Source organism: Hyaloscypha bicolor, assembly GCF_002865645.1.
Source record: "Hyaloscypha bicolor E unplaced genomic scaffold K444scaffold_136, whole genome shotgun sequence".
Classification (NCBI taxonomy): domain Eukaryota; kingdom Fungi; phylum Ascomycota; class Leotiomycetes; order Helotiales; family Hyaloscyphaceae; genus Hyaloscypha; species Hyaloscypha bicolor.
In genome coordinates, this window is record NW_020194638.1 from 1,446,457 (window position 1) to 1,472,930 (window position 26,474).

The following is a 26,474-nucleotide window of genomic DNA, read 5'->3' on the forward strand; positions in this document are numbered from 1 at the left end:
GAAGCAGCTGCAGGATCAAATTCATGCAACATGTCAGCATGAACCACAACCTGACTCGAGCCCCCCTATATCATTGCCGACGGATGACATCCAGACAAATGTCCCAAAAACCACTCGAGCATATATCATTTCTATTTCTCCCCTATGTTAAAAGAACGTTGAAGCTGTTGCATCACTCAACCCCAAGTTTCCTAGATTCCAGTTGTTCTCGACCGTGGCCATTTGCGAGTAATGGTTATACGCTTTAGTATCAGTAGTCCCGTGGGACGAAGCAGGGACGGCGTCTCCAAGAAGAACGGAGAAAACTTGATTGTTGTTTGCATAGTTTTCCGATTCATCGAAAGCTAGGCTGTTAGTCGGGGTCGTCGAAGGAGGTCAGGGAACTTACTCAGAAGAACCAAGGTCTTCTTCGTGAAGTTTGCATTACTCAATAGAGGAGTGAGGAAAGATCTTGCCCACTTTCCTGCCGTAGTGACGGAAGTATCGTGGCCATCGTTTGCTGCAGATATTAGCATTTGAAATGGAGTTTCGGAAGACGACTTACTCATATTGGGAGTTATGAATATCCATTGCGGGAGTTGGTTATTGTTCAGATCAGTGTAGAACATAGTGAAATTCTTGATCTTGGCAAGGCGATCCAAGTTGGATGTGACGGAGTCGTAGCTCATGAGTGGACTGTTCATCAATGGGTTAGCTCTCATTCCTACTCAAAATCAGGAAACATACTTATGTTTCCGAACATAGTCATTAGCGCCAGTCTTCTGGTTGACGTAGTCGCCTTCAAAGCCACTGTAGGGCGAGTCTTCTTCATACTCGCTCCAGCTGACTCCTTTAGCTTCAAGCAGGTCAACGATCGTCTTACTAGCTGAACTGATGCGAGTAAAGCTGTCGCCAGTAACGCCGTGAGTAGAGCCTCCCACCGCAGCAACGTAGTTTGGCTGAGATGGATGAGTAATGGCAAGGTAATTGTTGAGCAGGATGCCTTGAGATGCGATCCATTGGAGATTTGCTATCTGGCTGTCAGTACATTCCTCAAAGAGGTACGGCAATTCAACTCACCATCCGCAGCAGCCATCGAGTAATCGGTATTTTCCAGCCCTGGTTCAAAGTCAGTATCTTTTCCCGAATAAGGTCTGGAAGTACCTACAAATCGTCACAAAACGATCAAACGTCTTCCCAGCAATATTGCTCGTCGGACTCTCCGTCAACGCCGTAGCTCTCGCCTTTGCAATTGCGGCCGTCCCAGTCGAAGTATACTGCGTCTGCGCCAACGCAGTTCCAAGCCAAAATGAAAGACAAACCATTGACCACATGTTGAATTACGAATTATTCTCGTTGATCAACAAAAATAAATGTGAAGGGAGAACCTCCGTCTCCACGGACGATGTTGAAGTCATTTATGCTTAAAAATTACGCCATCACCCTTTTCCAACCCGCTCCACCACTTAGCCCATCATCACTTTCTCCTGCCGACGACTCAAGTATTTGCACTTGGAGAGTCATTCCCCAGCTCCTTGATTGGCCCTCCTATTTGAAAGTTTTATGTATACCCATGCTCTATCCGTTTGAGTTGACAACAAGAATTCGGTTCGGCGACGTGGGCGATCACTATCACAGAAGCGCGGGGGTGGATATTCAGGGGCGTGGAGCTCGGATTGGTTGGGGTGCGTTAAAGTGCCGCCGGCTCTGCCCTTGTGCTGAACATGTTGTGCATTGCATAAGTGGCCCACCTTCCGTTTTTGATGGTAGCGCAGGAGAGGAGGGGTACAGTCGGGTGGGAAGGCCCTGAAGGGAAGGACGAGATGAGAAGATCTACGGGAGGGGCACCAATGAGAGAATTGGTCAATTCTCTGTGCTGATAGAAAGTTATCTTCTACTCGAGTGCAAAAAGTCACTTCTAGAACCGACTTCCTCGAGCCTCGGATCAGCAGATGGGTGGGCGTGACGAAGGCGGAGGTCATCCGCAACGGGACCCCTGGTTTGGAATTGTTGTCATTTCTATACATTAGATGGTATTCTATGTTATACGTCATATTACACAACATCTCTCTTCGGATCAGACCGAGCAAATCACTTCTTTCTATACATGGCTCTCGCTTTGAGCACCGCTTCTTCCAATAACCCATCCTTTGCTGCCAGCTTCGCCAAAATAGGTCTCAATATGGAGCCTTCACATTCCCCCACTTCAATCACGCCCTGAGATCTTTCAATAACCTCGTCTCGTTTGCGGAAGTTGATTCCAGGCGTGATAGTTGCACAATTGTATTGTGATTCCGCAGCTCGAATCGCGCAGATTTCTTGAGTTTGGCAGGTGCCTGTGCAGGTGGTAGGGAAGTAGCCCCTTGTTTGTCGGTTTTTATAGTCTTGGAATGCGGTGGGGCTGGTCTCGAAGACGGTGGTGAGGTTGTGCCAGAAAGCTGGGGTCAGCTCCGCAGCTGGATCCGTGAGAGGTGGTGTGACGAGGGGGCCGTACGCGTCTTTTGCGGAATAGTATTTTGTCCAGACTGGACCTGTGGTTTGGTAGTTGGGGTCAGAGAGATTGGCGATGTAGGTTGTCACGTCGAGAACACCGTAGGTGACGGGATCCTGTGGTCCCAAGTCAGCTTTACTATCATGAAGCTTGCAAAATGGAAGCCAACTTACAATTGAGTAGACGCGGAATGCTGGATGTCCGGAAGTTGGCGTCATTGACGGACAGATGTAGGAGGTCTCGAGAGCATTTGAGTAGGACTGTGCTGTGTAGTTGCTGTAAGCAATCTGAAATTGATCTGTATGAGTGTGTCCTATCTCAAGTTAGTATTGTCAAAAAGTCTAAAGAGTGGAAGCAACATACCCCAAAATTCAGCAGCGATAGTAGCTGAATAGCGATTCACGATCTGGCTGTAATAATTCGAGGCATCTCTAAATGCATCTCCCATACCCATTGGCATGTGTCCAATAATGTATGCTCGTTGGCCAGAATTCTCGGCCGCTTGCAATTCGCTGACGAGCCAGGCAAATTGGCCACTTGGATCGGCCTCCATGGTTTTCTCATACAACCAGTAATTTCCCCCATAGTACAGATTCGTGTTGATTGAGATCACGCGCAGATTTCCGTTGATCACAGAATAAGCACCAAATTTATCCGCTGCTGAAGCAGAAGTAGAACCAATCCATTGACTCCAGTCAGCGGACAGCGTGTCATAAACCCATTGCTCAACATTGTTTTTAAGGGCCGTTGGAGGGAACGCATTAGTAGGTGATGATTCATGATTCCCCACAACGCCGTAAACTGGGGGAAGGCCGGACATTCTCGTATAGGCGTCGTTGATGTCCTTGATATTCTGAGTTTGGTTCGTCAACCAAACCGCGTGGTCCACAATGTCTCCAGTGAAGAGTGTAAACGCGGCATTAGGAGCAATTTGCTTTATCGCGGCATACATGCTATCCTCCAGGCTGACTGGAGCATCGCATTTCGTGTTGCCGTATGGTCCAGCTGGATATTTGTTGTTACCTGGCGCTTCAGCAGAAGTGTATGGTCTGCAGCAAATTGGTTTTGTACAGTTATAGCTGGCTCCAGTCTCATAGAACGGATCAACGTGAATGTCGCTGAAATGCACCACTTGGATTGGAAGTTGTCTGCTCACGACTGGCCTACTGGTTGGAGGCTTTGGTGAGGGAAATGGAACGGTATATGGAGTAACAGGCGGGTAGGGACAGAGACCAAAGAATGTGATGCAGAATAACTGGGAGGTATGAGACGGTATCGACATCGCTCGCAAATCTTGTGCAATGATGGGTCCCTCCAACCCAACGGCTCCCGTGCAAACATCCTTGTCATCAGCCTGGTCTATCGTCAGAATTCTTCAGTTTGATATTGGGATGATGTTACTGACCTTTGCCAGAATACAAATTTCCGTCAGCGTTTTGACAAAAATTGTGTTGCCTAGCGCAGCAAGAAGTTTGAGAATATCTAGCACTGCCTGTGACAACCCTGGTGTTAGAAGAAATTCAAGATCGTCTCTCCACTTCCCTGTGACAAAACATTTCCTTTTTTGGTTGGACAGGTTTTCTGACACTTGATAAAAAGGGCCTCGGAGCATATTTGAACGCCAATATAAAGAATGTACAAAGGTTATAACAAGCTGAATTGACGTACATCACATCCCGCACAACTTGCTGCGGATTCGATCTCTCCCAAAATTGTACTTGCAAGGTCCCTGTTCTCTATTGCAGCCGCAGACGTTAAAGTCAACGCCTGGAGGCACCAAAGGAATGCGTATGATAACTTCATCTTGAGCAGCTGGGCTGAAACGTGCCGTTCTTGGATAGAGAAACGCGAACAACAGGGAAAAGTCCACGTTCGACTTACTTATATACTACTACCTACATTCTGCCGTCTAGATTCTCAATCTCGGGCGTGACAAGCATCAGTCGAGTTTAGTTTGCAGGTGATGTGGGGAGTCCTTGTCCATGTGGTCCTTTGGTTTCGGGTATTGGCTGCAGGCGCTGAACCAACCGACCACAATCTCAGGGACCTACCCCGCGGCCCAATAAGGAAGCTGAACAGCCATCACAAGAAGCCTTCATCTATACTCCTGTTAATACCCACAGTGATTCGATCGGAGCTTGAGCAGGCTAATGGGGCATTGGCCTCGGCGGCTTCGGCGCATGTCATGCAGGGGGCGGGAGTGATCCTCAGGGTGGGGAACAGCCAGCTGTTCAGGAACACAGGTGTGGGTGGCGACCAAACGAAGAGTCTTTACACGTTGAAAGGTGTTGAGAAAAGGTCCTTCGCGTTTCTGAAGTCGTGTATTCTCATCGACTGCAGCTTCTGCGTCCATGGGGCTCGTTGAGGAAACTGCAAGCTGGTCTTTACTCCTTTTCGAAGGCAGGAGGGGCAGCCTCGTGCGGAATACGAGATGTCTCGGTCAGCCGGGGTCGAAGCATGTCGCCACAAAAGCTAGGGAGCCCCTTAAGACTTGATGGGGGCGGGGAGAGCTGTTCGATGGGTTTCACGCGCCTGGTAAAGTTCTTGGTGGTTGAGAGGAGGGTGTGATGGTTTTGTGTGACCAATGTTTCTGGGGGACGTTTTCCGAATTTGGGCCATGCGGCCGCTAACTCGGCACGGAACACTCGCCTAATCTTAGGGGTTCAGGGGGGCCAACAAATCACAATCAAGAATCATGGGGGAGAATTAAGGAGAGGCTCGAGTGGACCAACTTCTTGGAAATATAAAAAAGAAAGGCGAGTGGCTCTCTTCGGAGTGGTCCTCTCTCCGTCTTTAATTTCACCCATTTAGCTTGCCGTTCTTCCCCTTGTTTAGCTCTTCCAATGTTTGGTTTCCCAGGCAAGTGATCTCGGGCCACTGGTCCGAGACTCAATTTCCAGCACTAGAAGTTGAAGTGATTCAAGTTGCGGATCTTGGATTTAGATTTCATAGGCGGAGCCGCTTGGGCTATGTAGAGCTTGGGAAAGGGGAATTGTATGACCTCTCGCACGCGATAGATTTTCTGGGATCACCAAATTATCTTTGGGCCGGTTTGGAATGGACTCTGCCTGTATGGTGATCTCTCTTGCCCCGCTCTTACCTTTTTCCAGAGGTGCGAGTTTCCAACGAGGATTATGTGGCTCCGGAAAGTCCGGATGCAAAATCTTACATACCGAAACACCCATCCTCGCTCCTTCTTCGGAATCCAAACCTTCTCAAGCGCTTCTCTAAAAACATCTTGGAAGTACACATCCAGGCGAAACCACCAAGCTTAACGATCCCGCGGTCGATCCAGAACATGCACCTGTACTTCATCCACACGAACCCAGTGGGTTACTGTTAATCCAAAGATGATTGCCATTGGGCTTTGGGAAATCTCCCAGCGTGATGACACCATCCACCAAGTCAATCTCCAAAAATCCTACGAGCTTCTGCCCTTTTGCCCGATCCGTTTACATCACCTGGTCGAACACAGATTCTGCGCCTCGCCCTTTCATCTCTTCCGTCTCAGATGCCTTCACATCCCAAATGTGATCCAAGCACATCTTCAGGAAGACTTCCTCATTCCCATCTACTTGGTAGCCGCCATAGATAGTTTTATGGTCCTCCTTGGCCTCCCATAATTTGGCTTTGGCATGCTCTCCAACCACACATGTTCGTTCTGCTCAAGCTCAAAATAATCCTTGCGTCTGCGTATTTTCTGCTCATTCCGGTATAGACTTGTGGGAGACACCATGGAAAATTCTCAAAGGCCATATACTCTTCGGACATTGGGGTAAGGGAGCGAAGATTTGGTGTGGGTAACAGGGCCTGGCGAGACAAGTATTGAGACCATATACCAAGCCACCCAGAGCGAATGTAGTTGACAAATTCCAAGGTATCACCCAAGGAGGTTGTACCTGGTTTTGAAAGACCTGTGACGAAAATCTCTGCTTTAGAAGATGTGGTGTGGTCGGCTGGAGGAGCGCCCATAGCCGCGAAGCACAGCCCATGGATCGGGAATAAATGAATTATGATACGCATTGGAAACGTCGTGGAAATGATAGATTTCCTTTGAAACCTCTTCCTGGATGTTCGGCGGGCTGACCGTATAACCCAACTTTTGTGATATACTTGTCCAGCGTCTGGGGAGGTCTGTTCTTCATTACGTCGGCATCACTTCTCTACCCATCCTTGCGGAACGTCGTAACCCCCTCACCAATCAAGGATATATTCTACGCTAACGCATCTGGCTACCACGGAATTTTGCTTGGCCTCCTCGTCGAATCGCGTCCCAAAGTGGAAAGCGTGTCTTAGAATACACTCACCCGGGCCTGCTCTTGCTGCTTTAGTCTGGTCGATCAATGTGGCATACGGAGAGGCTTTCCATTCCTGCAACCTTCTGCTGTCTTTCTCGCTTCAGAACTCCGTGCAAGAGAATATTTGTCCTCGGCTTTCTTGCACTTGCGCTTGTTTTGATTTCTTTGGAGTTCGGCACAGCGTGCAAAGAAAATTCTTTTAACAAAACCCTATCTTCGACAAATTCTTGAATATCTTTACTTTCCGCGGTGTTTGAAACGTTTTCTTACTCGCTCTTTGCTTTTGGGTGTTGTTGAATCACCGTACCATTGAAAGGACGTATCATCTACATCACTATGAAAGACGTAACCCGCAAAGGAATCTCGAAACCATTATTCTCATACTACTCCTTATTAATCCACATATCTATTATCATCTCCTCCCTTCGCGCTTGTTAGGCTATATTGGAATTCACGAAAAATCTTTAGCAAACTGCGCTCAAAGCATGGAAGACTCCCATCTCAATCATACCATGCCCCAAATTCAAGGTCTCTTCTTCAATCTCACTTACAAGCACTGCCTCCTCAGTCTCCTAAACATCGCTTTCAAGGACATCTAGCGAGAAAGGGATTATTGGGACTTTGCCACTGAAAGTCAGGGTGGTTTGGAGCCGGAGTCCAAGCGATACTCATTCCGAACTGCAAGGAAAGGGTCAACGGACTCTGTGAAACTCTGGATGTTCTAGCTTGCCACCCTCAAGCGAAATACTCCTACCATGTAAGTTCATATTACTCGCTGGAGACTGGTGCGAAAATATTTAAATTGACGCTCCATAGATATATCTCGCCATGGAGAAGCGCGAGGTCAGAGCCGAGATCAAGGCTACCCACCGGATCAGCAAATTTCAAAATAGCTTCATTGCATTACGGCAGCCTACCAACCGAGTGGAGTTTCTGGAGAGAGTCCCGGTAAGAGTCGCAATTTGAGCTGGGCAACTCGAGCCCCAAGTTGCAAGTACCCTGCAGAAACAAGAGCGAATGTGATCATCACCAGCATGATGGTAAGTCTCCCTTACTCTCGTCAATTGGAGAGTCTCTGCGACACCCCCCCGTGCAACCCTGAAGATAAATTTATCAGATTGCTCAACCCGCGGTTAAGGCCTTGTTTCATTGCTCTTGTGCTTCTTCCCTTACCAGAAGTACCGCCGGATTTGCGTCAAAACGCGTCAAAGTGAGATGTAGGCCGCTAGTTTTGCTGATAGGATGCGAGGGAGTTTTAACAAGAGATCCTGGAAAATGTTGTGGAGTTATCTGGATTCCATTCGTTGCAACGTTCTATCGCTCGATCCCGGCGATTCATGCTCAGCTGTCGCATTTTTGGCATCTGGATCTCCTTCACGTTGTTAGCAATAAGCCGGTGAGCAACAAGGCCGAAGCGTGATGATTATGGCCGCAGGTCTTCCGAGGCTACTGGGTATATATTCCTGCGACTCTGGTCTTCATGCCTTTCTGCTGAGTTTAATGGTGTTGTTTAAACTTCTACGAATTAACGGAGGGTGATACTTTAATCCTGGAGCAGCATTAAGTGGGCAGCAATATGATACACCATAACATATTTGCTTTTGTTTCCGAGTCGTTGTTCGGCTGCCCCCTTATTGCTCGCTTAGCAAAAATCATGAATCATTATTCTCCTCAAATGATATTACTTGCCATTGCATCTATGTACTGTCCTGACGAATGTTTGGATCTTGGTAAGTTGGTTTCATTGCATGTTCGTTTGCGAGGTCACTAAATAGCATTGCGTGGTTGGTTTATAGCACAAGCCAGAAATGTGGTTGATGGAGTGAAATTCATTCATCCCAAATGGGACGGTAGATTGGTTGAGAACTGTATTTTCGATATGCTTCACCGGAATTTCCTGTCACGCCAATACCGCAGCCTAGTAAGTGTGTCGAATGTCGTATGCCTCCCTTTTGTTTATCAAATTTACAGCTCCTTCTTCGTCTCTTTCGTCTCGTTGGGGGCGGCCTGCTTGAGTAAGTTTTACTCTTCAACCAGCAAGGAGAACTTACCTTGGCGATATACTGCTTTCCAACCGCAATCGTCTCGGCTTGGCTTGGTTGACGCTGCCAGAATTTCTGCTCAGCAGTGCCATGTACTTTGAGAGGTCTAGCCTCTTCTTCCAGTGTGTTTCTGCTGATCTTTTCTCCGGCTGCAATTCCACCCGCCGCCGCCTTCCCAGCGGCTTCCTCGCCAATGCTTTCTTGAATATATTGCCTTCCAAAGTTAGCACCTGCAAGGTTCAAACACAAATTTCTAACTTACTTCCTGACGATAAACCTCTCCGCTCTCTCCTTCTGCAAGCCTGGGCTATCAATCTTGCTCAATATCGTTCTCACAGCTATTTTCACGCCAAGATAGATATGTTCTGAAAAGAACATAGTCAGAAGCAGACCCCATGCTTTGATGTTCCATGGCGCCCCGTCAGGCCCCAGCCCATCTCCACTGAAAAGGTAGACGAGTGCAGAGGAAGTCAAGCTGCCGAGCCACGACAGAAAAGCTAGGGAATCTAGCCACGGGCCGATTGAATCTGCTCTCCAAGGAACAGGTCTCTGGGTCTCCAGGGCTATTTTGAGGGCGTCACCACGAAGTTCAATCCAGTTATTGATGAAAAAGGAAACTCCCGTTAGCGGCCAGACGACGGAGAACAGGGAAAGATAGCCTGGTAATCATTAACACTCCTCGACAGCCTTGAGATCTACTACTTACCAAACTGAACAATCATCTCCCGGAAGTCCGAGGTAACGTCATAGGCACCGAGCTCGGCTTCATTCCTGACTCGGACAAGGAAGGCGGATTCCTCGGGGTGGTCATCGGCTGTAGGGCTAGCTGGGCTCCCTCCTTTCTTTGCAGCTCTGTCGGCTTGAACCTCTTTCACCTTGCGGAACACACTTCGCTTAACATATGGCATAATGACTTCGAGAGCGAAATTGACTATCTGTGCGGTGACTGTGAAGTAGATGATCTGCTTCTTCAATCTGTCTGGATTGATTTGGAATCCAATCTTGGGCGCCGTCATCTGTTTCTCGTTCTCCGCGAATGGCTTCACAGCTAATTGAAAGACATCTAAATGAGGCACGATAACTTGTGCGAACGGCACGTAGACGAATGCCGTGAGGAATATCGGAAGGTAAGAGGTGATGAAGTTGAGCACAAAGATTTTCTGGACCATCGCAGCTTCATATGCTATACAAAGTTAGGAGTTTCGCAGGCAGCCCCAGGTTATAACTCACAATCTTGAGTTTCGTAGTTCTCCAGATCTGTTAATTTGCGTGCGAATCCCGTGAGAAGTGCAGATAGCGTTGGCATCACAGTAGTGAGAATGACGGTTGGGAGGAAAGTCTACATATATCAGTAAGTACCTCAAAATTCCATTGGCTTGACTTACCAGATATCCTTTGAAAGGACCGTCATAAACTTCTGAGATGAAGATTTCTATGGCGAAGCAGCCTGCAATTAAACTGCCAAGAACAGTTGCCGCTGCGATCGCAAATGGAACTTGCAATAACTGTCTGGCCAGTCTCTTTACGGGAGAGTAGACTTTGATCTCTTCTCCAGTGATTGGATCGTTCACCACGTTCTCGTGCTGGAACTCTGGTCGCTTGTGTTGAATTTTCGATACACCTCGAACTCCCCATTGAACTGCCAGATCAGTCTCTTGCTTCTTCCAATATTCAATGAAGATTATCCCCCAGAGTGCATTGATAATAGCGTATAGGGCGGAGAATTGTCCCAGAAGAATCCAAGCACAGAACCCAAATCCTGCCGGGAAGATGAGGAACAAGAAATAGGACTGCAAGAAAGCAAAGTAAAATGCAATCTTCTCCCCAAATCTGTCCCTAATCTCAACCAAATCTTTGGAATTGAGAAGGTACTTTGACGTTAACTCCTTGATCCATCTCTTGTTAAAAGTATGGTCATGTAGAGCAAATATCGACTCGACCCCTTTCCACTCCCCCGTTCTCGGTGTGATCCCAGCGCCGCCTTCGTTCTTTGGCTTCGTGATCAAGAGATATGCGAGTCTCAGTCGTTCTGCTTCGGTGACTGGCTCGTCGGTGAGGGCCTTCTGCATCTCCTTCTCTGGGGCAGCCGTCCGGACTCCATATAACCAGTCTTGTACCCTCGACCTGTAAACCTCTGCTTCCAAGTGCCTGTCCGAAGCCACCTTGACGAATACTAACACCGCACAATTGTCTCCATTTCGAACTTCGGTAGTTAGCCCAACGTCGTTGAGGGCCTGGATAAGCTTCACGAATTGAGCCTCGGCTTGGGGTTTGGCTGTGGAAAATAAGTAGACGCCTTGCAAGACAAAGGCTCTGGAGCTTACGAGTAGTTGCAAAGCGGTAGTCAATCACATAGTCAACACTTGTAACAAGTCAGCACATGTCTCACGCAAGCTTTTGGAGGGGCCTACTCGAAATTTGTGTGCAACGCGTTCCCTAAATCTGTGTTTGGGTCATAAAGAGTCTTCAAGGATGCCATGGTGAAGTATGCGATGCTCCCAAGTTAATCGAATCACCTTCAGAAGTGAAGATGACCAGAGTGAAGAGGAAGAAAGAAAAGCAAAAGTTGGCATGCAGGCTACATGCTTTTGATATGCGTGACAGCTATCAGGATTGTCTCAGTTCGTCATGACGTCGCTTAGAGGGATTTTGACCAGGAAGCTGATCCCTGCTGCAGATCCCCGCTAATGTCTCCAACAGCAGCAATCAACCCCTCCATACTTTGCAAACAGCTTTGCCTGCCTCGCCGGCGTTTGCTGACCTGTCTGCAAGGCTGACGCTGGTCAGACTCTGCAAAGCCAATGCCAGCGTGTTTATTTCTTCCTCTGGAAGGATTTTGATAATTTACTACCACAATCTTTGACAGATCCTTCCCAATCTACGCTCAGTACATGAACAGCGTGTCCAATTTGAGTCAAGACTATGCCGCCCAACCAAAGCAAGCCGTGGCCTTGGTCTCGTCGGAAAGTGATCTGGGACCCTCCCACCGCCTTCGACCTGTTCCTCGACTCCCCTTTACGAGCTCTCATCCATTTCATCTACGCCATCTTCCTCGGCCTTCGTGGCGCACCATTCAAACCTCCTCGAAACAAGCCCAAGGTCAAGGTTGTCTGCATCTCTGACACACATACCAATACCCTCTCTGTGCCCAATGGCGACGTGTTGATTCATGCCGGAGACTTGACGAATAATGGTACTGTTGAGGAGATACAAAAGCAGATCGACTGGCTCGCCTCTCTTCCTCACCGCGAGAAGATCGTTATTGCAGGTAACCACGACAGCTACTTTGATCCCAAGTCCCGGTTTCCACAAGATAATGGCAAGAAATTGAACCTCAGGACTCTGCATTACCTCGAGAACAAGGCTATCACGTTGAAATTCAAAGGTGGTCGGAAGTTGAATTTCTATGGCGCTCCTGCTATTCCGAAGTGTGGAGGGTCTAACTTTGCGTGAGTTTTCTGCTTTGTATTTGATTCAAGCTCTAACGTAGCTGCAGGTTCCAGTATGAGCGGACAGAGGCACCATGGCAGAACCGCATTCCACTCGAAACCGACGTCTTGATCACCCATACTCCTCCTCGATACCATTTGGATATCAATCTCGGCTGCGCAGCTCTGCTCGAAGAGATATGGCTTGTCAAATCCCGGCTTCACGTCTTTGGACACATTCATTCTGGTCACGGCCGCGAAGCAGTATTTTGGGATGAAGGCCAGCGTGCATATGAGAGACTTATGAACAGGAAGAGGGGAGGCATCCTATTGGATATCCTTCCTAGCATGGCTTGGATCGATGCGATGAAAGTACTTTGGCATGGCATAAAAGGAATCCTTTGGCAACGACTGATGGTCGGTCCCGCCGGTGGAAATGGTGGGATGATGATCAATGCCGCAGTGGTCTACCAGAGTACCACTGAGGTGGGCAATCCTGTGGAGGTGATCGAACTATGAGGGTTGGGGGACCAGAAATTATGACTGAAGATACTAATGTAAAAGGTCAAGATTTTACACCTCCAAGCTGCTCCGGTGCTGGCCTACTGGCAGTCGATGGTGCTGGCGATAGAATAGTCCTTCAACTCCATCCATTCGGAGAAACCTCATGACGACCAATTATTCGACTTCATTTAAAAATTGCCAATATGTACCAAGTGGCAGACTAACTCTTCATGGCAGGCAAGGTCATTTTCAAAATTTGGTACCGCCGAGAGGACTTTTCTCATAATTGCCTAGTCCTCCCGCCAAAATAGGGACCATCTACTCTAATATATTTTCTTTGCTTTTGCATATTCTCTATCATTGTCCGACTTTTCCGTTCATAATTTACTTGCTCAACTTCGAAAATGGATAAGAGTCGTCTCGACCTAATCTCTGGCTCGCCACTGCCTGACTTTATCCTGGATCGTCTCCTTTCTAGCAATGCAGGCAACGTTGAGAAAACGCACGAGGACAAAGGTGCGTCTTAAATATATGTTAGGCTTGAGAATAATACTGACTGACGTCAAGAAATGATCCCTTTCCATCCATCGTCTGCCGATTCCGTGCAATTCTGCAGGTTTCTTGACCTTCCCATCGAACTCCGCCTGATGATCTGGCGATATCTGCTTCCGGATGGATGCTATGTGCAGCTTCGTGCACCCTGTCATTGTACTTCGTGCCCATCCCAGCGTACCTGGGGGGTGGATCGCCAATGGCGTCTCCCAAACCCTGGCGGCCTTCTCGGACTGGGGAAGACCCGTCGTGACAAGCAGCCCGGCCCGTCAACATTGAGAGTCTGCAGAGAGGCCCGAAAAGAGACACTTCAGCACTACATCGCTCTGTTTGAAGACGATTGTACATTCACGACGGTATATTTCTCACCGAAATGGGATATCCTAAGCTTAGAAAACTGCATCGGGCCTTTTGTCAAAGAACTGCACGGCTTTGCTCCTAAATTGAAGGAGCAACTAAACATAGTAAAACGAATCTCCTTTGGAGTGGGGGACAGCTCTCGTCGGAATAAACGTGATGGAGTCGTCGAGTTCTGGTTTTGTTTTAAAGGTGTTGAAGAGGTTATTTTGAACCGTTACCAGCATCATCCGATCGATACAGTTGGCATCCAAAAAAAGCTTCAAAGATATAGAGACCGCTTGGCGGAATGGCAGAACTCGCCAAAGTGCCCCAAGAATGCAATTAAGACGATTAAGGTCCTCACTTTCGATCACGTGTTGCACGAATTGCAACCCACCGCCGCGTCTTGATGGTCGTTTGGAGTTCAGGGTGTTCTCGGAGACAATATCACTGGAACCAGAATAGATGTTTGTAGGGGGTCTGAGGAATGGCTGGTGAACATGTTGGGGCGAGTGGGAGGAGAGAGATTGGCGCGGAATATAGTTCAATCTGAGCAGGATATAGAGAGAATCAGACTGTAATTCATACAAACCCCGAGAGTGCTCTCTGTACCGTGGAAATGGCGGCCAGATTATTACATGATATTTTTGGAAGGTGCCAAGTGGCAGATATGACGCCTAGTTGCGATGAAGATTGCCGTATCTTCAAAGTTTGGGACCAGTGAGAAGAGATTTTTCTGTTTTGTGCTTAGTACTCCCATAACAGCGGTGCACGATAAATATGTCCTCATTTCAATTCTCCTTTTCTTGACCTCCTTGTGCTGTGCTGCATGAAGAGGCGATTATGAGCTTTTCGTTGCTTAAATTGAAGTGGCGGCGGTAGAGGCGAAGGAGGCGAAGGAGAGGATAAGCCATGCAGCGACAAAGTTGACGCAATGCTCGTCCAAGCAGTGCAAGCAGTGCAAGATGAAAGAGTTCAGGTAAAGCAAAACGATGGAGGCGAGTTTTCAACGTTAAAATTTGAGCCAACACTGAGAAAACAGTTAGTGATTGGCTCATTGACTCCTCCAACAGCTCCAGTACAATTTCATAAATTCCCGAGCTTCCTTGAAATTCATCAAATAATCCAGCAATATCTGCTTCCAGATGAAGGCTACGTACGACTCCAACCACCTCCACTTTGCACGCCGCCCTGTTCCCCGATTTGTGCTCCCGAGGGGATGAATGGCGCCTGTACGAGTATAGGGAACAGGGGCACAAATCCAAGCAACTCTCGCACCAGACACATTTGCAAACAGCCGGGGGCAGAAACATTGAGAGTGTGCAGTGAATCGCGCGAGGAGACCCTTCGACATTATTTTCCTCTTTTTCAAGTGGATTCGCAATTCGTCCCAACATACTTCTCACCAGCTCGAAATGTTCTAAACTTAGCAGCGTCCGTTCGGAAGTTTATTAAAGTTTGCCTAGATTATTATCTCCTGAGACGCAAGAGCAGCTCCATCTCGTAAAGCGATTCTGAATATATACTACACACTGGCTGTTCGAGTGCTGTTGCCGCCCACACATCGGAGTCTCTTATCTCAAAAAGGGCTTCTGGGACAGTTTCAAGGGCGCTGAAGAGCTTATTCTCTTTGGCCTGCATCACAATGAAGCTAAAGTCGATACAAAACTTCAAAAGTCCAGGGCGATCTTGGCACGTTTGTACAAGGAGGCATCTTTCCTCGTTCCAGTCAAGACATTCAAGCTGCTCTGCCACTTCAGAATATATATGTGGCACACAATCAGAGCCCGTGCTTTCTTGGCGGCGTTGGCGGCGTTGGCGCTTAAATAATACAATTACTTGGAGGTATTATTCATCGGACAAGGAAGATAGCTTCAGCAGATTCGATAAAATTGGGCGACGGGGAGGGATTGGATGGAAGGATAGAAGTCGCCGCCAAATCCAATCAACCTCGAGCATCCTTCTGAAGCAAGGTTCGAAGCTTGGTACACTAAACTTAGATTCAGCCGAGCCATTTTTAGCACCTCGGATTTCGAATAGCTATAGCCTGTGGGGACGACGGATTTTCTCTCCCTGGATTTAGTTGATCGGAAGATTGTTGTCGGGACCCAAAATAATGTGCTTAGCTAGGCTGAAGGTTAATCGAGCAGCCTCTGATGAGGCATGTAGGACTGGCTGATGCTGTTGATTATCAAAAGGACTACCTGGTCAACGCTAACCTAAGAAAAAATAGGGGCAAGGCGGGAGCCGAGTTCGAGAAGCGAGGGTGGGGCTTTACGGGAGTAAAGGGGCGGAGCTGGGGAGGATGCACCAGACACCATTGACCTCTCCTCGATATTTCAAGCTTCAATTAATGGCTCAGATTGCTGGGATACTTGGTGGTAAAGCTTTGATCACTCCCTAATCTTGTGAGAACTTCACCACTGGAAGGCTTGGCTTGATTGTTGGAACCGACAGGCGGATTCGGCTTCTTCTGAAGAAGTCTATCGCAGATCAGGGTTACTTGAAAAAACCGATTCATTCACTATGCAAGGAGCTGTTTTTGATTGATGTGGCGAATTTGATCAGTGGCTTTTCCAATGCCCCACGATCTCAAACGGATGCCGGCTGTGGCATTCCTGGCTTCATGTTGTAGCTACGGATGAGCTTAATGTCAGCACTTCCTAACAGCCAAGATGTTTAAGAGTTGGTAGAGATGTTCACGAATTCCTTATTCAAGAGGCATACTTCGAGTCAAGGCACAGCTCGACGAGCTTGTAAAAGCAGACAATAGGGGAGAGAGAATGTCCTTACGCAATTCGACCAGCAGGCAAAAAGAACATGGCGACGAGGGCTCCTCCGCGAACCTGCGGATACTAGAATCACGAGTCAGTCTTTGATTGGAAATGCATAACTGCAGAGATATTCGAAAAGGAGAGAAATAGAGAAAATAGCGCCGCATACATGATGTGTTCCCGGACCAGGACTCGTCCATCCTGCCCCCTGCCAACCCGACATGCCTTTCAACTCAGCCGTCTTATCAAGCTGCACAACGCAGTTGATCTCTCCATACGGATGCACGTGATACTGTCCCGAATACTCCTCCTCACTATCCATATACACAGTCGTGATGCTGAAATATCGATTTTCCGGAGAAGGGAGACAGATCTTGCTGCGGCGATACTTGGGCCCGTCGACTTCGATGTTGGCGACCCAACCTTCGGAGAGACCTTGCCGGATGCAGGAGCACATTTCTTCGTAGTAGAGGCTTCCGGGTCCGTATTCGGTGTTGAGCTTTGCTTCGAGTGCTTTACCGGGTGTGCTGTACATGTAAGATAGGGCTATGTATGGGGGAGAGAGGGACGTACAGGTTGTCAATTTCGCTGAAGAATTTTCTACATGTTGATAAAAGTTTCTTGGCCGTGGGGTGAACCTCGACATCGACTTCGGTATCCAGCCCGCCACTATAAGCGTCCATGCTGTCGTTCTGGTTCAAGTGTTGAGGAATGAAGGTTTTTGTGTGTGATATTTGAATCGATTCAAAGCCCAAATTCTGAGATATGTCAACCTTTGAAGTGCGTCCCTGTGATATTTCTAAAATTTGTAGCCAAGTAGCTTACTGCGGAGGTGCTTTAGCAGCTATTTTCGGGATGCTACACGGCATTTAGCTGCAGCACTAGCTTGGCGGACCCCGCCATTGAGAAGCCGGCAGGGACTTTAGAGATCAACATGCCTCGCATGTGGCTCACTTCGCATAGACATGGTGCCAAAATGGATACACTTTGATGTCTTGCAAGGAATCAATGAAGCTTGAATGGGAAGACAAGGGATACATTTCGTGCCACGTAGTTCAAGTGTCTATAGAGTTTGTAAGCACATTTTATGGAGTAAATAGGTCAGTCTCCGAGCTGATTCTACGCCAGTGCGTAAGGCTTATTTCATGGAAACGTCCAACCGGACCATTCCTTCGAGCTCTGGTACTACATGGGCGGAATGATTGCAGTGGAGCAAAGCACAGAATCCAGCTAGTATTTTACGTGTGACATGTTTGTCAATATTGCCAGTGTTTCCTCGACCTTCTCCTCTTCAAGGCTGCGAGACATCACCGTGGCTAGCCTTTCCACAGTTTGTGTTTGAAGCTATGAACTTGCTGACGGAAAACCAAGTTCAAGTCGGGTTTCCAAGATCTCCCCTGATCGATTTCATTTCACACCCCCAGCCAGCAGGCACTCACCCATATCCCTCCTATTCTCCTGAAATTTAGCTCTGCAATAAATTGGATAAAGCTGGCAAAATTTGTGCTCGCACTCAAGGAAACTCTGGGAATGCTACATACAGTACATACTATGAGAATAAGACAAGACGTGCCTAAATTTGCCAAACTCAACACAGATGAGTTAACATTTAGCAAGAGAGTATTTAAAATTTGGGCCACTTAACAGGATTCCGATAACTAGATAAGGTAGTGGTGGTGGGCTAGCAACATGAGTTCACATGTCTCCCACGCGTTCGTCAAGCCTTGCTCGTACTAAGCCATATATCTATCCAGGAAAGCTAAATCGCGAGGAACACGCCGACTTTGACCTACTGTGCCCACTAAGGAGGCTTGCCTTGGAGAAGAAAGAAGTTTGCGTTCCCTCTTTGCATTTTCTGCGTGCTTCGTCCTTGCGTCTTATGTTCTCCCTCCACCTTGGAGTGGGAGAATTCGACGATCAACCATTAGTAGATCAGAAATCTGGCACAAAAACGAGATGGAGCAAAGTTGGCCCGTTTCTACAACATCTTCTTGCATCTCTGATGACTTCATGTTGTCTCCCTGATGTTGCGAGGTCCAGTCGGATTGCCACCAGATCACTGCGACCACGTTGGTTGTTGTAGCATGTTGTGAGTTTGGTTTGGTTTAAATGATGATGACGATGATGAGGCATTCGAGAATAGTTATTTTAGCTCCATTCTAGGTGCGAAAACACAGAAGTGCCTGGAAACAACAAGGGGATTCTTTGGCGTGCAAGGTCGTCAACGCTATCAGATCATGTCAGGCCCAAAGCCATTGCTGATTGGAGATGGCCAAGCAGCCAGAAAAAACTTGTCTATTAGCGTATCGCATGCAGTGTCTGATGCAGCTATTGACTTCGAGGACGGGTTGTCAAGTCTAAATTGGGGGCCTTGGTCTGGTTGACCACAACGACCAAAAGACTCAATGCCTGATTTCAAAACCTGCAGCCTAGATTTTCAGGCTCATTATCCCCCTTCTCTATAAAGTATAGAAAGTATAGGCTCATATACGCCATAAGACAGGTGCGCAGTATGGGTACGCTGTGAGCGCTGTGAGCGCTCGCTTTTGTAGCGAGGCTGGAATGGGTTTTCACCTTCTGCAAGCCTTAGATATAAGGCTATAAGATTGTCACATAGTTCTAATCTAGGAAGGCAATTTCTAACTCAATAATACTAGCTAGAATAGGCTATTTGCTTTTGTATAACTTATCTATTATATATATTAGCCTGAAGGAAGTATATTAAGTACTATAGAGTACGTGCGATGTGTGAAATAAGGAGAAATAGTGAAGCTGGTAGGAGAGCAAAAAGCGATGTTGCAAAAATGGCCACTGAGCCTTTTGGTCGATACGGTCACCCATACTTGGGAACTGTATCCTACCTACGGTCCTGGCTCTGGCAGTGGGAGGCTCCGCAGCGCAGCTGCAGCCTCTGCCCCCTGCAAAATAAACACGAATAAGACATGTGGTCCCCCACATAGGCTCGAGCTGCCAGCCTCGAGATGGCCTGCAGCGTATGATTGAATGCTCTATTGACGGAAAGGAAGTGTCGTCGAGATCAGAGAGTGATGTGCGAGGGAGATGGGGACCATACATGCCCAATTTTGGGTCGGAGCTCAGGAGCTCTAAAGTTCCGATTTTCTGGACGAGATTTGTTGAGGGCTTCATGTACTAATATAAGCGAGTTTGCAGCATCCAAAACAAATCCCCGGTGGCGCAATTGGCTAGCGCGGTAAGCATTCACGAGTACCTGCTCATCAGCACGTTCTAATTCATAATAGTTCGACTGTTAAACAGCAGATCATCGAGAGGTTGGTGGTTCAAGCCCACCCCGTAAGCACTCCTTCAATACTACAAATTGTGAAATATGTACTAATATCACTTTCAGGGGGAGATTCCAAACGTTGCATACATTGCACAATTTTTTTGCATTGATTTTTTGCATCTTTCTTGGACTGCTGTGCTGCATGAACTTTTGACACTTTTTTTTGGTGGCCAGCCTGGAAGCGAGACCGACTAAAATTTGGTACCCCTATTACCCCTGTTCTTCACTTTCTGGTTTGCGGTCTGGCCCGTGGGTCTTGTCTTTCGAGGTGGTAAACGCACTCCGTTTCCTGGATGTTCTTTTTTCATACTTCCTGTATTGAGTTTCAGATTGGACAACTGATTGAACTCCCGTCTATTTCCCACCTGGATCAAAATAGTAATTACAGATCTAATCTATTCTGTAAGTAGAGTCGAGAACTCAATCTTTTCACTTTTCAACCACTTGAGCATTTTATTCTCCAGTATATATTTCAATAGCAGGCAGCAAACGAATAAGGAGGCATTCAGAGTCATGCACGTGATATGATACCGTCTGTGTTACACCCGAATTGAGCAAGGCTAGACTCCCGTTTGTTTTGGACCCCAAAGAGTCGCCACCGCTGATCGACGGTCAAGGCTACGTTCTATCTTTGTTGCATACCGCACGCTTGAGGCTGCTAGGGGCTCTTCAATTCTGTGGCTATTAGTTCAGTCTCCGCATTGTCTTTGTCGGCTCTTAACCCGGGGGAAGGAGACTTCGATGTGGTGATGCCATGCATGTACTGTCTCACTCATATTCAACACTCACGATTTTAATAGTAAGGAAACTTGTAGTGAAACAAATCCAAATTGAAGCTTTTTACATGCTGAAGGGTGGATCTGGCCCAGATTTGGTGCCTACTTATCACATAGAGAGCTGAAAGCCAAAGTTTATCCCGTCTAAAGTCTCTCGACTTGGCATGCATCGTTGGTGTTCACACGCTCTGCCATTTCTTCAACCCGAGTACATGCTCCGTGTTTTCCAAACCAAATCGTTGAGCAGCGTTCAGAACCTGCACTCGAAGACCCAGCAGAAGATACCCCAACTCTGGTAAATCCAATAGCCAGTCAGCCTTGGAAGAATGCAAAAGGCTTCGCAGGTAATCGCGCGGACACACAATTCCTTGGACCCCTCGAACGAGGGGTCGATCCGGGCAACCGATCCCCACCCCTTATCAGGGCCCTTACTGTGTGCTCTGTGTTGCCCGAGGGGGGAGTTCACAGCAGGCAACAAGTACACAGCCTCGCTAACTGACGTCGAATTCTGATCACAGCGTCATCGAAGGATCACAGCCGCAGATCACCAATTATTTGTGCCAGCCTCTCGAGCACTTGGAGGTCGTTAATCGGCAGGGGCGAGGATAACTCCCGAGGGGTTGATTCCTGGTAACGTGCCGGCTCCGGGTTGACACACACCAGTTCCCTCCAGGGTCGCGGGATCCTGCTGGGAGCTGGCTTCCACGCCCGACTGGCTGGCCCTGATTGCGGGGAGACCTGTCAAAACTTCCAGAGAGCCTCGCCCGAGTTGTGGAAGATCTGTACTCTTCTCTTGAAAAGGAGAGCTTCTCTGCATACTTCTAGAATAGCTCAAACGTCCTGCTCTCCAAGCCGACTGAGTTGCCAAGTTCCACCAAACAGTCTCCGCGTGCAGCATCTCGCCTGGAGACAAGAGCCCATTCGTTCCTCAACGCTGTGGGAACGCCACGCCCGCAACACAGCCCAGAACCAGCCTCGCGAGATCCCCCAAAATGCAGTCTAGGCTGTTTACAGCAATATCGGAGAGGCGCAATCGATGGAAATGGTAAGGCAGTAGTTGCACCTGTGCTCGTGGGGGGTGCGCCGATTAGGCCGATAATCTGGACAGCCTTGGAGCCACTGCACACCTCAGACCGCAGTCACACACTGCACTGCACTGCACCGTCTCATGTACGTGGGCACACCTGTCACCCACCATCGCACCTTGCTCTTATTCTGCTTTGTCCTTTCGCTGCATCTCTCCTTTAACATTGATCGACAGCAGGAACGAAGCTTCGACGATAGAACGCCCGAAGATTGCGAGGCGACAGCCGGCACCCCGCCGGCCTTGCTCAACGAAATGGCCGACTTCGTAGCTCCCGTGAAAGCCATCCTCAAGGCTCTGGAAACAGGAATCAAGTTAACGAAAAAGGTATCCGAGTCCGCAGAGCTCGCAGTCTCCGAGTATGCGAGCTCTGCAACCGAAGCAAAAGCGCAGCAGATTTCCGAGTTGGCACCCGGTTTGCAGAGGTCGTTGGAGCAAACTTGTCAGGCTATTCGGGACGCCTATCAGCAGGAGGTTGAAGCATGCGGCAAGCCGTTCACAAAGGCTCTGGTCGAGGACAGTGGGTTGGTCTGATATTGCGAGTGTTCCCCAGCTGATCGTCTTGCAGAAACCATTCAAGCCCGGCTGAAGGACCTCAAAAACGACGTTCGTGATAGCATAGACGAATGCCAAGATTTCGAGGATGACCCAGAATCTTTCGATCAGACAACATTTATGGCCATCGAGCAACAAGCTAACAAATGCTCTGCGGATTGCGTTTCTATATTCCGGGATCTGCGAGATCAATTGACCCAAGGCCGGGTTCCCACATATATGCTCGGAAAGGAACCCAAGGACGATACCACACAGTCTACAAGTACAAGAGTGGACACAAAGCATAGTCAGAGCAATCCCGTGGCCAACCTCCAAACATTCATGTTGGGAAACCAACCAAAAGACGACAGGATACAATTGTCAAGCATGAGACATCCCAGCGCAACCAATTCAATGCCACCTCCCTACATATCACCAGCAACTCCAACTGAACCGATCCGAATCACTACTCCTTCTGTTCCAGCTCCCCAATTCGAGCCAGTGAGGCCGAAGGGTCCTTGGGGAATCGGGGATCCTTTAAATTATGACATGAGTCCAACTCTCGGTGGCTCTCTTGGGGCCTCAGCGAGCTTATTACGGCGGAAACCCGTTGGGGAAGGGTCTCCTGCGGAGCAATCAGATGCCCCCCCATTGATACCTAAGGAGATTGTCCACTCTCGGATTAACGCAAACGAAGAGTTTCTCGAACGACGACGGCAGTCACGTATCATGTTCAACAATGAGCTGCGTTACTCTGCTGTATCCTCCATTGATGAAAACCGGGCCAGCGAGACTTTCAGTGATGGGCCATTCTCACCGCTTAGTCCAAGCCCTGCGACGTCTACAAGTCCAGTAGAAGGGCGTGGCTTCAGAGCAAGTTTGAACACATACGATATGACCAGGCAAAGAAGCCAAGGACATGCTTCACAGGGAACACGCAGCTCAAGAACGAGCTCCGTTCTCCCTGACCGTCATCCAGTTCAAAGACGTGATAGTGAAGATTCGATATTCGGTCTTCGTGGTGCAGCACCAGCGAGTCCCTCTATTAGTGAAAACCAGACTGTTGGGACTTCGGGGAATATCGAGCTTTGGTCGCCAATTACTACGACTGCGAGCCCAGCAGTCATCGACAACCCCTATACCTGGGATCCAGTGCCAGTGCCAACGAAGTTGCAAATGCCATCGCCTTCATTTGGGAATGAAGTCCCAGCTGGACTTGAACCAGTGAACGTCGCGTACGATGACGGAATGATTGTAGTGAACGCCCCCGAACAAAATGCTCAGCGCGGACCAACGTTTACAGTGAGGAAAATGGACTACCCTATACGACCCGATAGCTCCTTCACCAAGTTTGGGGGGTTCTGCGACGGCGCCAAAGCATTAACAAGAGGGGAGACGGGGTTTAAAATAGCGAAAAGGCCATCAGTATGTTCGATCTCTGTAAATGATATGGCGAACCAGCTAACCGTCTATCCCAGGGCCATTATAGCGCAACTGTTTCGGCCAGGTGTATCACTTGTTCTTATGAAGTGGGCTGGAATGATGTTGAGAAAGACAAAATGCTTGACAGTAGGGAGTTCAGTCGTGGTGAGAAACAGTTGCTAATACCTGTTCAGGATCCGGTATATATGGTAACAGTGGAATACGATTTCGGCAACGATTTGTGTCAAAGTGCCATCTGAAGGCAAACTCAATCGAAACTCCCAAATATGCTGTAAGAATCTTCAAGGTTTTAGTCGTCGCATAATCTAACCTTTAATAGTGTTTATTCTGCATCGAAGTACACAAGACCGTCGAAGAGCACGATGCAACAATATTCTTCTCAGTCGCCCAACTATTTAAGCACATCGCCAAACATCCACAACCTGTACCTCACGTCCACGGCATTACAGTCCTTTATGGCCAACAACCCCCAAATGTATTGGACTTTGACATTCATTTCACAACATCACAACCTCTGGTTCCCGAATTTGCGTACGCTGCAATTGCCCAAAAGGTGGCAATTCGACCCTCAGCACAGGCCATTTCTTCCAATAATCCAAAAAATGGTCGCACCGATTCTCGTGACCCTGATGGCAATCCTGTACTACATTTCGCTGTCGGAGCTCGGATCATTGGAATAACGTTCCCGGACAGGTTCAATGGTCTATGGTCTATTGGCTATCACGATGGCCTGCGTGGGTCATTTCCAACCTCTACAATTACGATCGATCAGCCCGGAAGAGATGAGGAGGTCATGAATTCCAATAGCAATCTAGTTGCCTTCGCGAAGTGGGACTTCAAACTAAAGAAATCAAAAGACGACCCCTGGCTCAAGTTCAGCAAAGGAGAGACAATTACCCATATTGGATTCAAATATCAAGATCAGTGGTGTTGGACCGGACAGAATGAAAAAGGACAATGGGGCTTGTTTCCAAATGCGTTTGTGGACAGTCTGCACGATCGTGGAGTCTTCGGTACGAGTCCAGGAAGCGTTAAGAAAGGTAGCTTGTCGTCGAAAATGCCCAGCTTCTCACTCAAGAAACATAGGAGTCCGAATAAGCCTGTAAGGAAAACAAGCATCATGAGTACGAGCAGCGGTGGGAGTATGAACAGTGTTCAGCCTGGATTAGAGGTGGTTCAGACACCGTCGCCTATTCATGCTTCGAGTTCGAGATTCCCTTCTTCGAGTCCCTTCCGAGTTCCCGGGACCTGAGGAGTATTTTGAGGAGAGTTGTTAGATGTGACTGATGATATCTGGGCATTTTTTTGCGAATGGTAGGGAATGAAGGAGTACTTGACGCCGTATTTAGCATGGCTTACGGTCTTTTGAGGCGCAATTTTGTATATGGAGCTTCTCTACGATACCCTTTATTTTTTGTTTTTATATGATATCTCATATCCAAAAAAAAAAAAAAAACTTATCTTTCTTTCATCTACTGGATCTCATTCTTGTGTCAGAGAGCATTTCCGCTTAAGCGAAGTCGTCGCTCCACTCTTGCTCGAAGATTCTCTCTTCTCCAAGTGGAAGAAGGACGGCAGCTAGTATCAAGATCGTGGGCTCGGATGTCCCCCGCCAACAGGCTGTGTGGGATTCTTTCCTCCCCGGGCTGCATCTCCACCTCCACCTCCACATGGGGCTTTAGCCACCACTGGATGCTTATAATACCTGACCTCTCAATCCATCATCTGTATATCAAAGCCCCTCACTTACCCTGCAATCTACTTTTCAACTACATGATTCACACCCATAGCCTTACCTCCAAACTTCATCCAAACACGATGTCACAGCCAGTCGGTATCGTCACAGGAGGGGCATCAGGAATCGGCCTAGCAGTCACAAAACACCTTCTAACCCGCGGCTACAAAGTCGTAATCGCAGACGTAAATGATTCCGAAGGAGAACGCCTCGCCTCCAGCCTGGGCTCCAACGCGATATTCCAACATACAGACGTCTCATCCTTCGAGCAGCAGAGCGCGCTCTTCGACCGTGCCTTCAAATGGGGCGGAAACAGACTTGATTTCCTCGCTGCGAATGCGGGCGTTGATGATCGTCAGAGCTTGTATGAGACGGAGGAGAAGGTCGATGAGAAAGGGCTGCCGTTGGAGCTGAACCTGAAGACTGTGAAGGTTTGTCTAGATGCTGCGTTTCAGGGGATTTGGCTTTTCAAGTGGTATGCGAGGAGGAATAAAGTTCCTGGTGGGAAGGTGGTGATTACTGCGAGCGCGGCTGGGCTTTAGTAAGTCTTCTCCTATAGGATTCAAGATGTGCCAAAAGCTGGTGTGTTCTCTCGACTGATGTTTTTTCAAGTCCGATGACCACCAATCCGCAATATGCGGCAGCAAAGCACGGCCTAGTCGGCCTCACAAGATCTTGCGGCCCAGTGTTCTTGAAAGAGAACATCACCGTTAATTGCATCTGTCCCGCGTTCGTGGTCACGGGTCTCTGTCCACCAAATATTCGGGATATCTTTCCCAAGGAGCATATCACACCCATGGAGACTGTTATCAAGGCTTTTGATACGTTCTTGGATGATGATAAGATGACGGGACAGACAGTGGAGTTGTCGCTCGATGAGCTGCATTTCAGGAAGCAGGTGGATTATCCGAATGAGAGTCAGAGGTGGATTGGTACGCAGTCTGCGGCGTTGTGGGATCAGGCTTATGAGAAGCCGCCTGCGAGGCCACAGTCGTAATACGCTTCTTCTATACTATGTTTAACAATGTTTTCCACTTTTAACTAAGAGAGACTCCTTCCCACTAGATAGTGAATGTCCCTATAAGTAAACGGGTCGGGAAAGGGCGTGGTATCCCGTGCCTGGGATACGATTCGCCCCCAATTTTCTGTGTATTAATCTTATTGTATAAAATTATTAATTGCCTTACAATT

At 48.1% G+C, this 26,474-nt stretch overlaps 8 protein-coding genes across 8 annotated transcripts; 4 read left to right on the plus strand and 4 right to left on the minus strand.

Annotated features, from left to right (window-relative positions):
* Nucleotides 1–32: 32 nt before the first annotated feature.
* Nucleotides 33–1,501, minus strand: K444DRAFT_570810 (phosphoesterase-domain-containing protein). The gene is made up of 6 exons (XM_024877282.1): nucleotides 1,148–1,501; nucleotides 1,060–1,098; nucleotides 727–1,009; nucleotides 545–675; nucleotides 389–499; nucleotides 33–344 (listed from the first exon to the last, which is right to left on the minus strand). Exons 1-6 carry the CDS (start codon nucleotides 1,311–1,313, stop codon nucleotides 148–150), a joined length of 927 nt encoding a protein of 308 aa, XP_024731086.1. The 5' UTR covers nucleotides 1,314–1,501; the 3' UTR covers nucleotides 33–147.
* Nucleotides 1,502–2,070: 569 nt separating this feature from the next.
* On the minus strand, nucleotides 2,071–4,273 carry K444DRAFT_539934 (sphingomyelin phosphodiesterase; the record flags this gene model as incomplete). The annotated part of the gene is made up of 5 exons (XM_024875674.1): nucleotides 2,071–2,586; nucleotides 2,644–2,783; nucleotides 2,834–3,824; nucleotides 3,876–3,962; nucleotides 4,139–4,273. The coding sequence occupies 5 exons, from the start codon at nucleotides 4,271–4,273 to the stop codon at nucleotides 2,071–2,073; spliced, it is 1,869 nt and encodes a 622-aa protein (XP_024731087.1).
* Nucleotides 4,274–8,578: 4,305 nt separating this feature from the next.
* K444DRAFT_667792 (plasma membrane stress response protein-like protein) lies at nucleotides 8,579–11,410 on the minus strand. The gene is made up of 8 exons (XM_024887338.1): nucleotides 11,222–11,410; nucleotides 11,135–11,172; nucleotides 10,196–11,085; nucleotides 10,041–10,149; nucleotides 9,517–9,993; nucleotides 9,073–9,469; nucleotides 8,820–9,024; nucleotides 8,579–8,775 (listed from the first exon to the last, which is right to left on the minus strand). Exons 1-8 carry the CDS (start codon nucleotides 11,287–11,289, stop codon nucleotides 8,734–8,736), a joined length of 2,226 nt encoding a protein of 741 aa, XP_024731088.1. The 5' UTR covers nucleotides 11,290–11,410; the 3' UTR covers nucleotides 8,579–8,733.
* Nucleotides 11,411–11,732: 322 nt separating this feature from the next.
* K444DRAFT_540113 (Metallo-dependent phosphatase) lies at nucleotides 11,733–12,757 on the plus strand (the record flags this gene model as incomplete). The annotated part of the gene is made up of 2 exons (XM_024875680.1): nucleotides 11,733–12,259; nucleotides 12,307–12,757. 2 exons carry the CDS (start codon nucleotides 11,733–11,735, stop codon nucleotides 12,755–12,757), a joined length of 978 nt encoding a protein of 325 aa, XP_024731089.1.
* Nucleotides 12,758–13,146: 389 nt separating this feature from the next.
* Nucleotides 13,147–14,043, plus strand: K444DRAFT_634941 (uncharacterized protein; the record flags this gene model as incomplete). Its single annotated transcript, XM_024883809.1, has 2 exons — nucleotides 13,147–13,258; nucleotides 13,310–14,043. 2 exons carry the CDS (start codon nucleotides 13,147–13,149, stop codon nucleotides 14,041–14,043), a joined length of 846 nt encoding a protein of 281 aa, XP_024731090.1.
* A 2,036-nt stretch (nucleotides 14,044–16,079) lies between these two features.
* On the minus strand, nucleotides 16,080–17,090 carry K444DRAFT_598676 (uncharacterized protein; the record flags this gene model as incomplete). Its single annotated transcript, XM_024878544.1, has 4 exons — nucleotides 16,080–16,268; nucleotides 16,427–16,488; nucleotides 16,577–16,934; nucleotides 16,981–17,090. 4 exons carry the CDS (start codon nucleotides 17,088–17,090, stop codon nucleotides 16,226–16,228), a joined length of 573 nt encoding a protein of 190 aa, XP_024731091.1. The 3' UTR covers nucleotides 16,080–16,225.
* Nucleotides 17,091–21,287: 4,197 nt separating this feature from the next.
* K444DRAFT_618639 (uncharacterized protein) lies at nucleotides 21,288–24,713 on the plus strand. The gene is made up of 6 exons (XM_024881365.1): nucleotides 21,288–22,091; nucleotides 22,140–23,530; nucleotides 23,584–23,674; nucleotides 23,722–23,819; nucleotides 23,868–24,588; nucleotides 24,635–24,713. Exons 1-6 carry the CDS (start codon nucleotides 21,656–21,658, stop codon nucleotides 24,652–24,654), a joined length of 2,757 nt encoding a protein of 918 aa, XP_024731092.1. The 5' UTR covers nucleotides 21,288–21,655; the 3' UTR covers nucleotides 24,655–24,713.
* Nucleotides 24,714–25,366: 653 nt separating this feature from the next.
* K444DRAFT_634944 (NAD(P)-binding protein) lies at nucleotides 25,367–26,280 on the plus strand (the record flags this gene model as incomplete). Its single annotated transcript, XM_024883810.1, has 2 exons — nucleotides 25,367–25,824; nucleotides 25,896–26,280. 2 exons carry the CDS (start codon nucleotides 25,367–25,369, stop codon nucleotides 26,278–26,280), a joined length of 843 nt encoding a protein of 280 aa, XP_024731093.1.
* Between the last annotated feature and the right edge of the window lie 194 nt (nucleotides 26,281–26,474).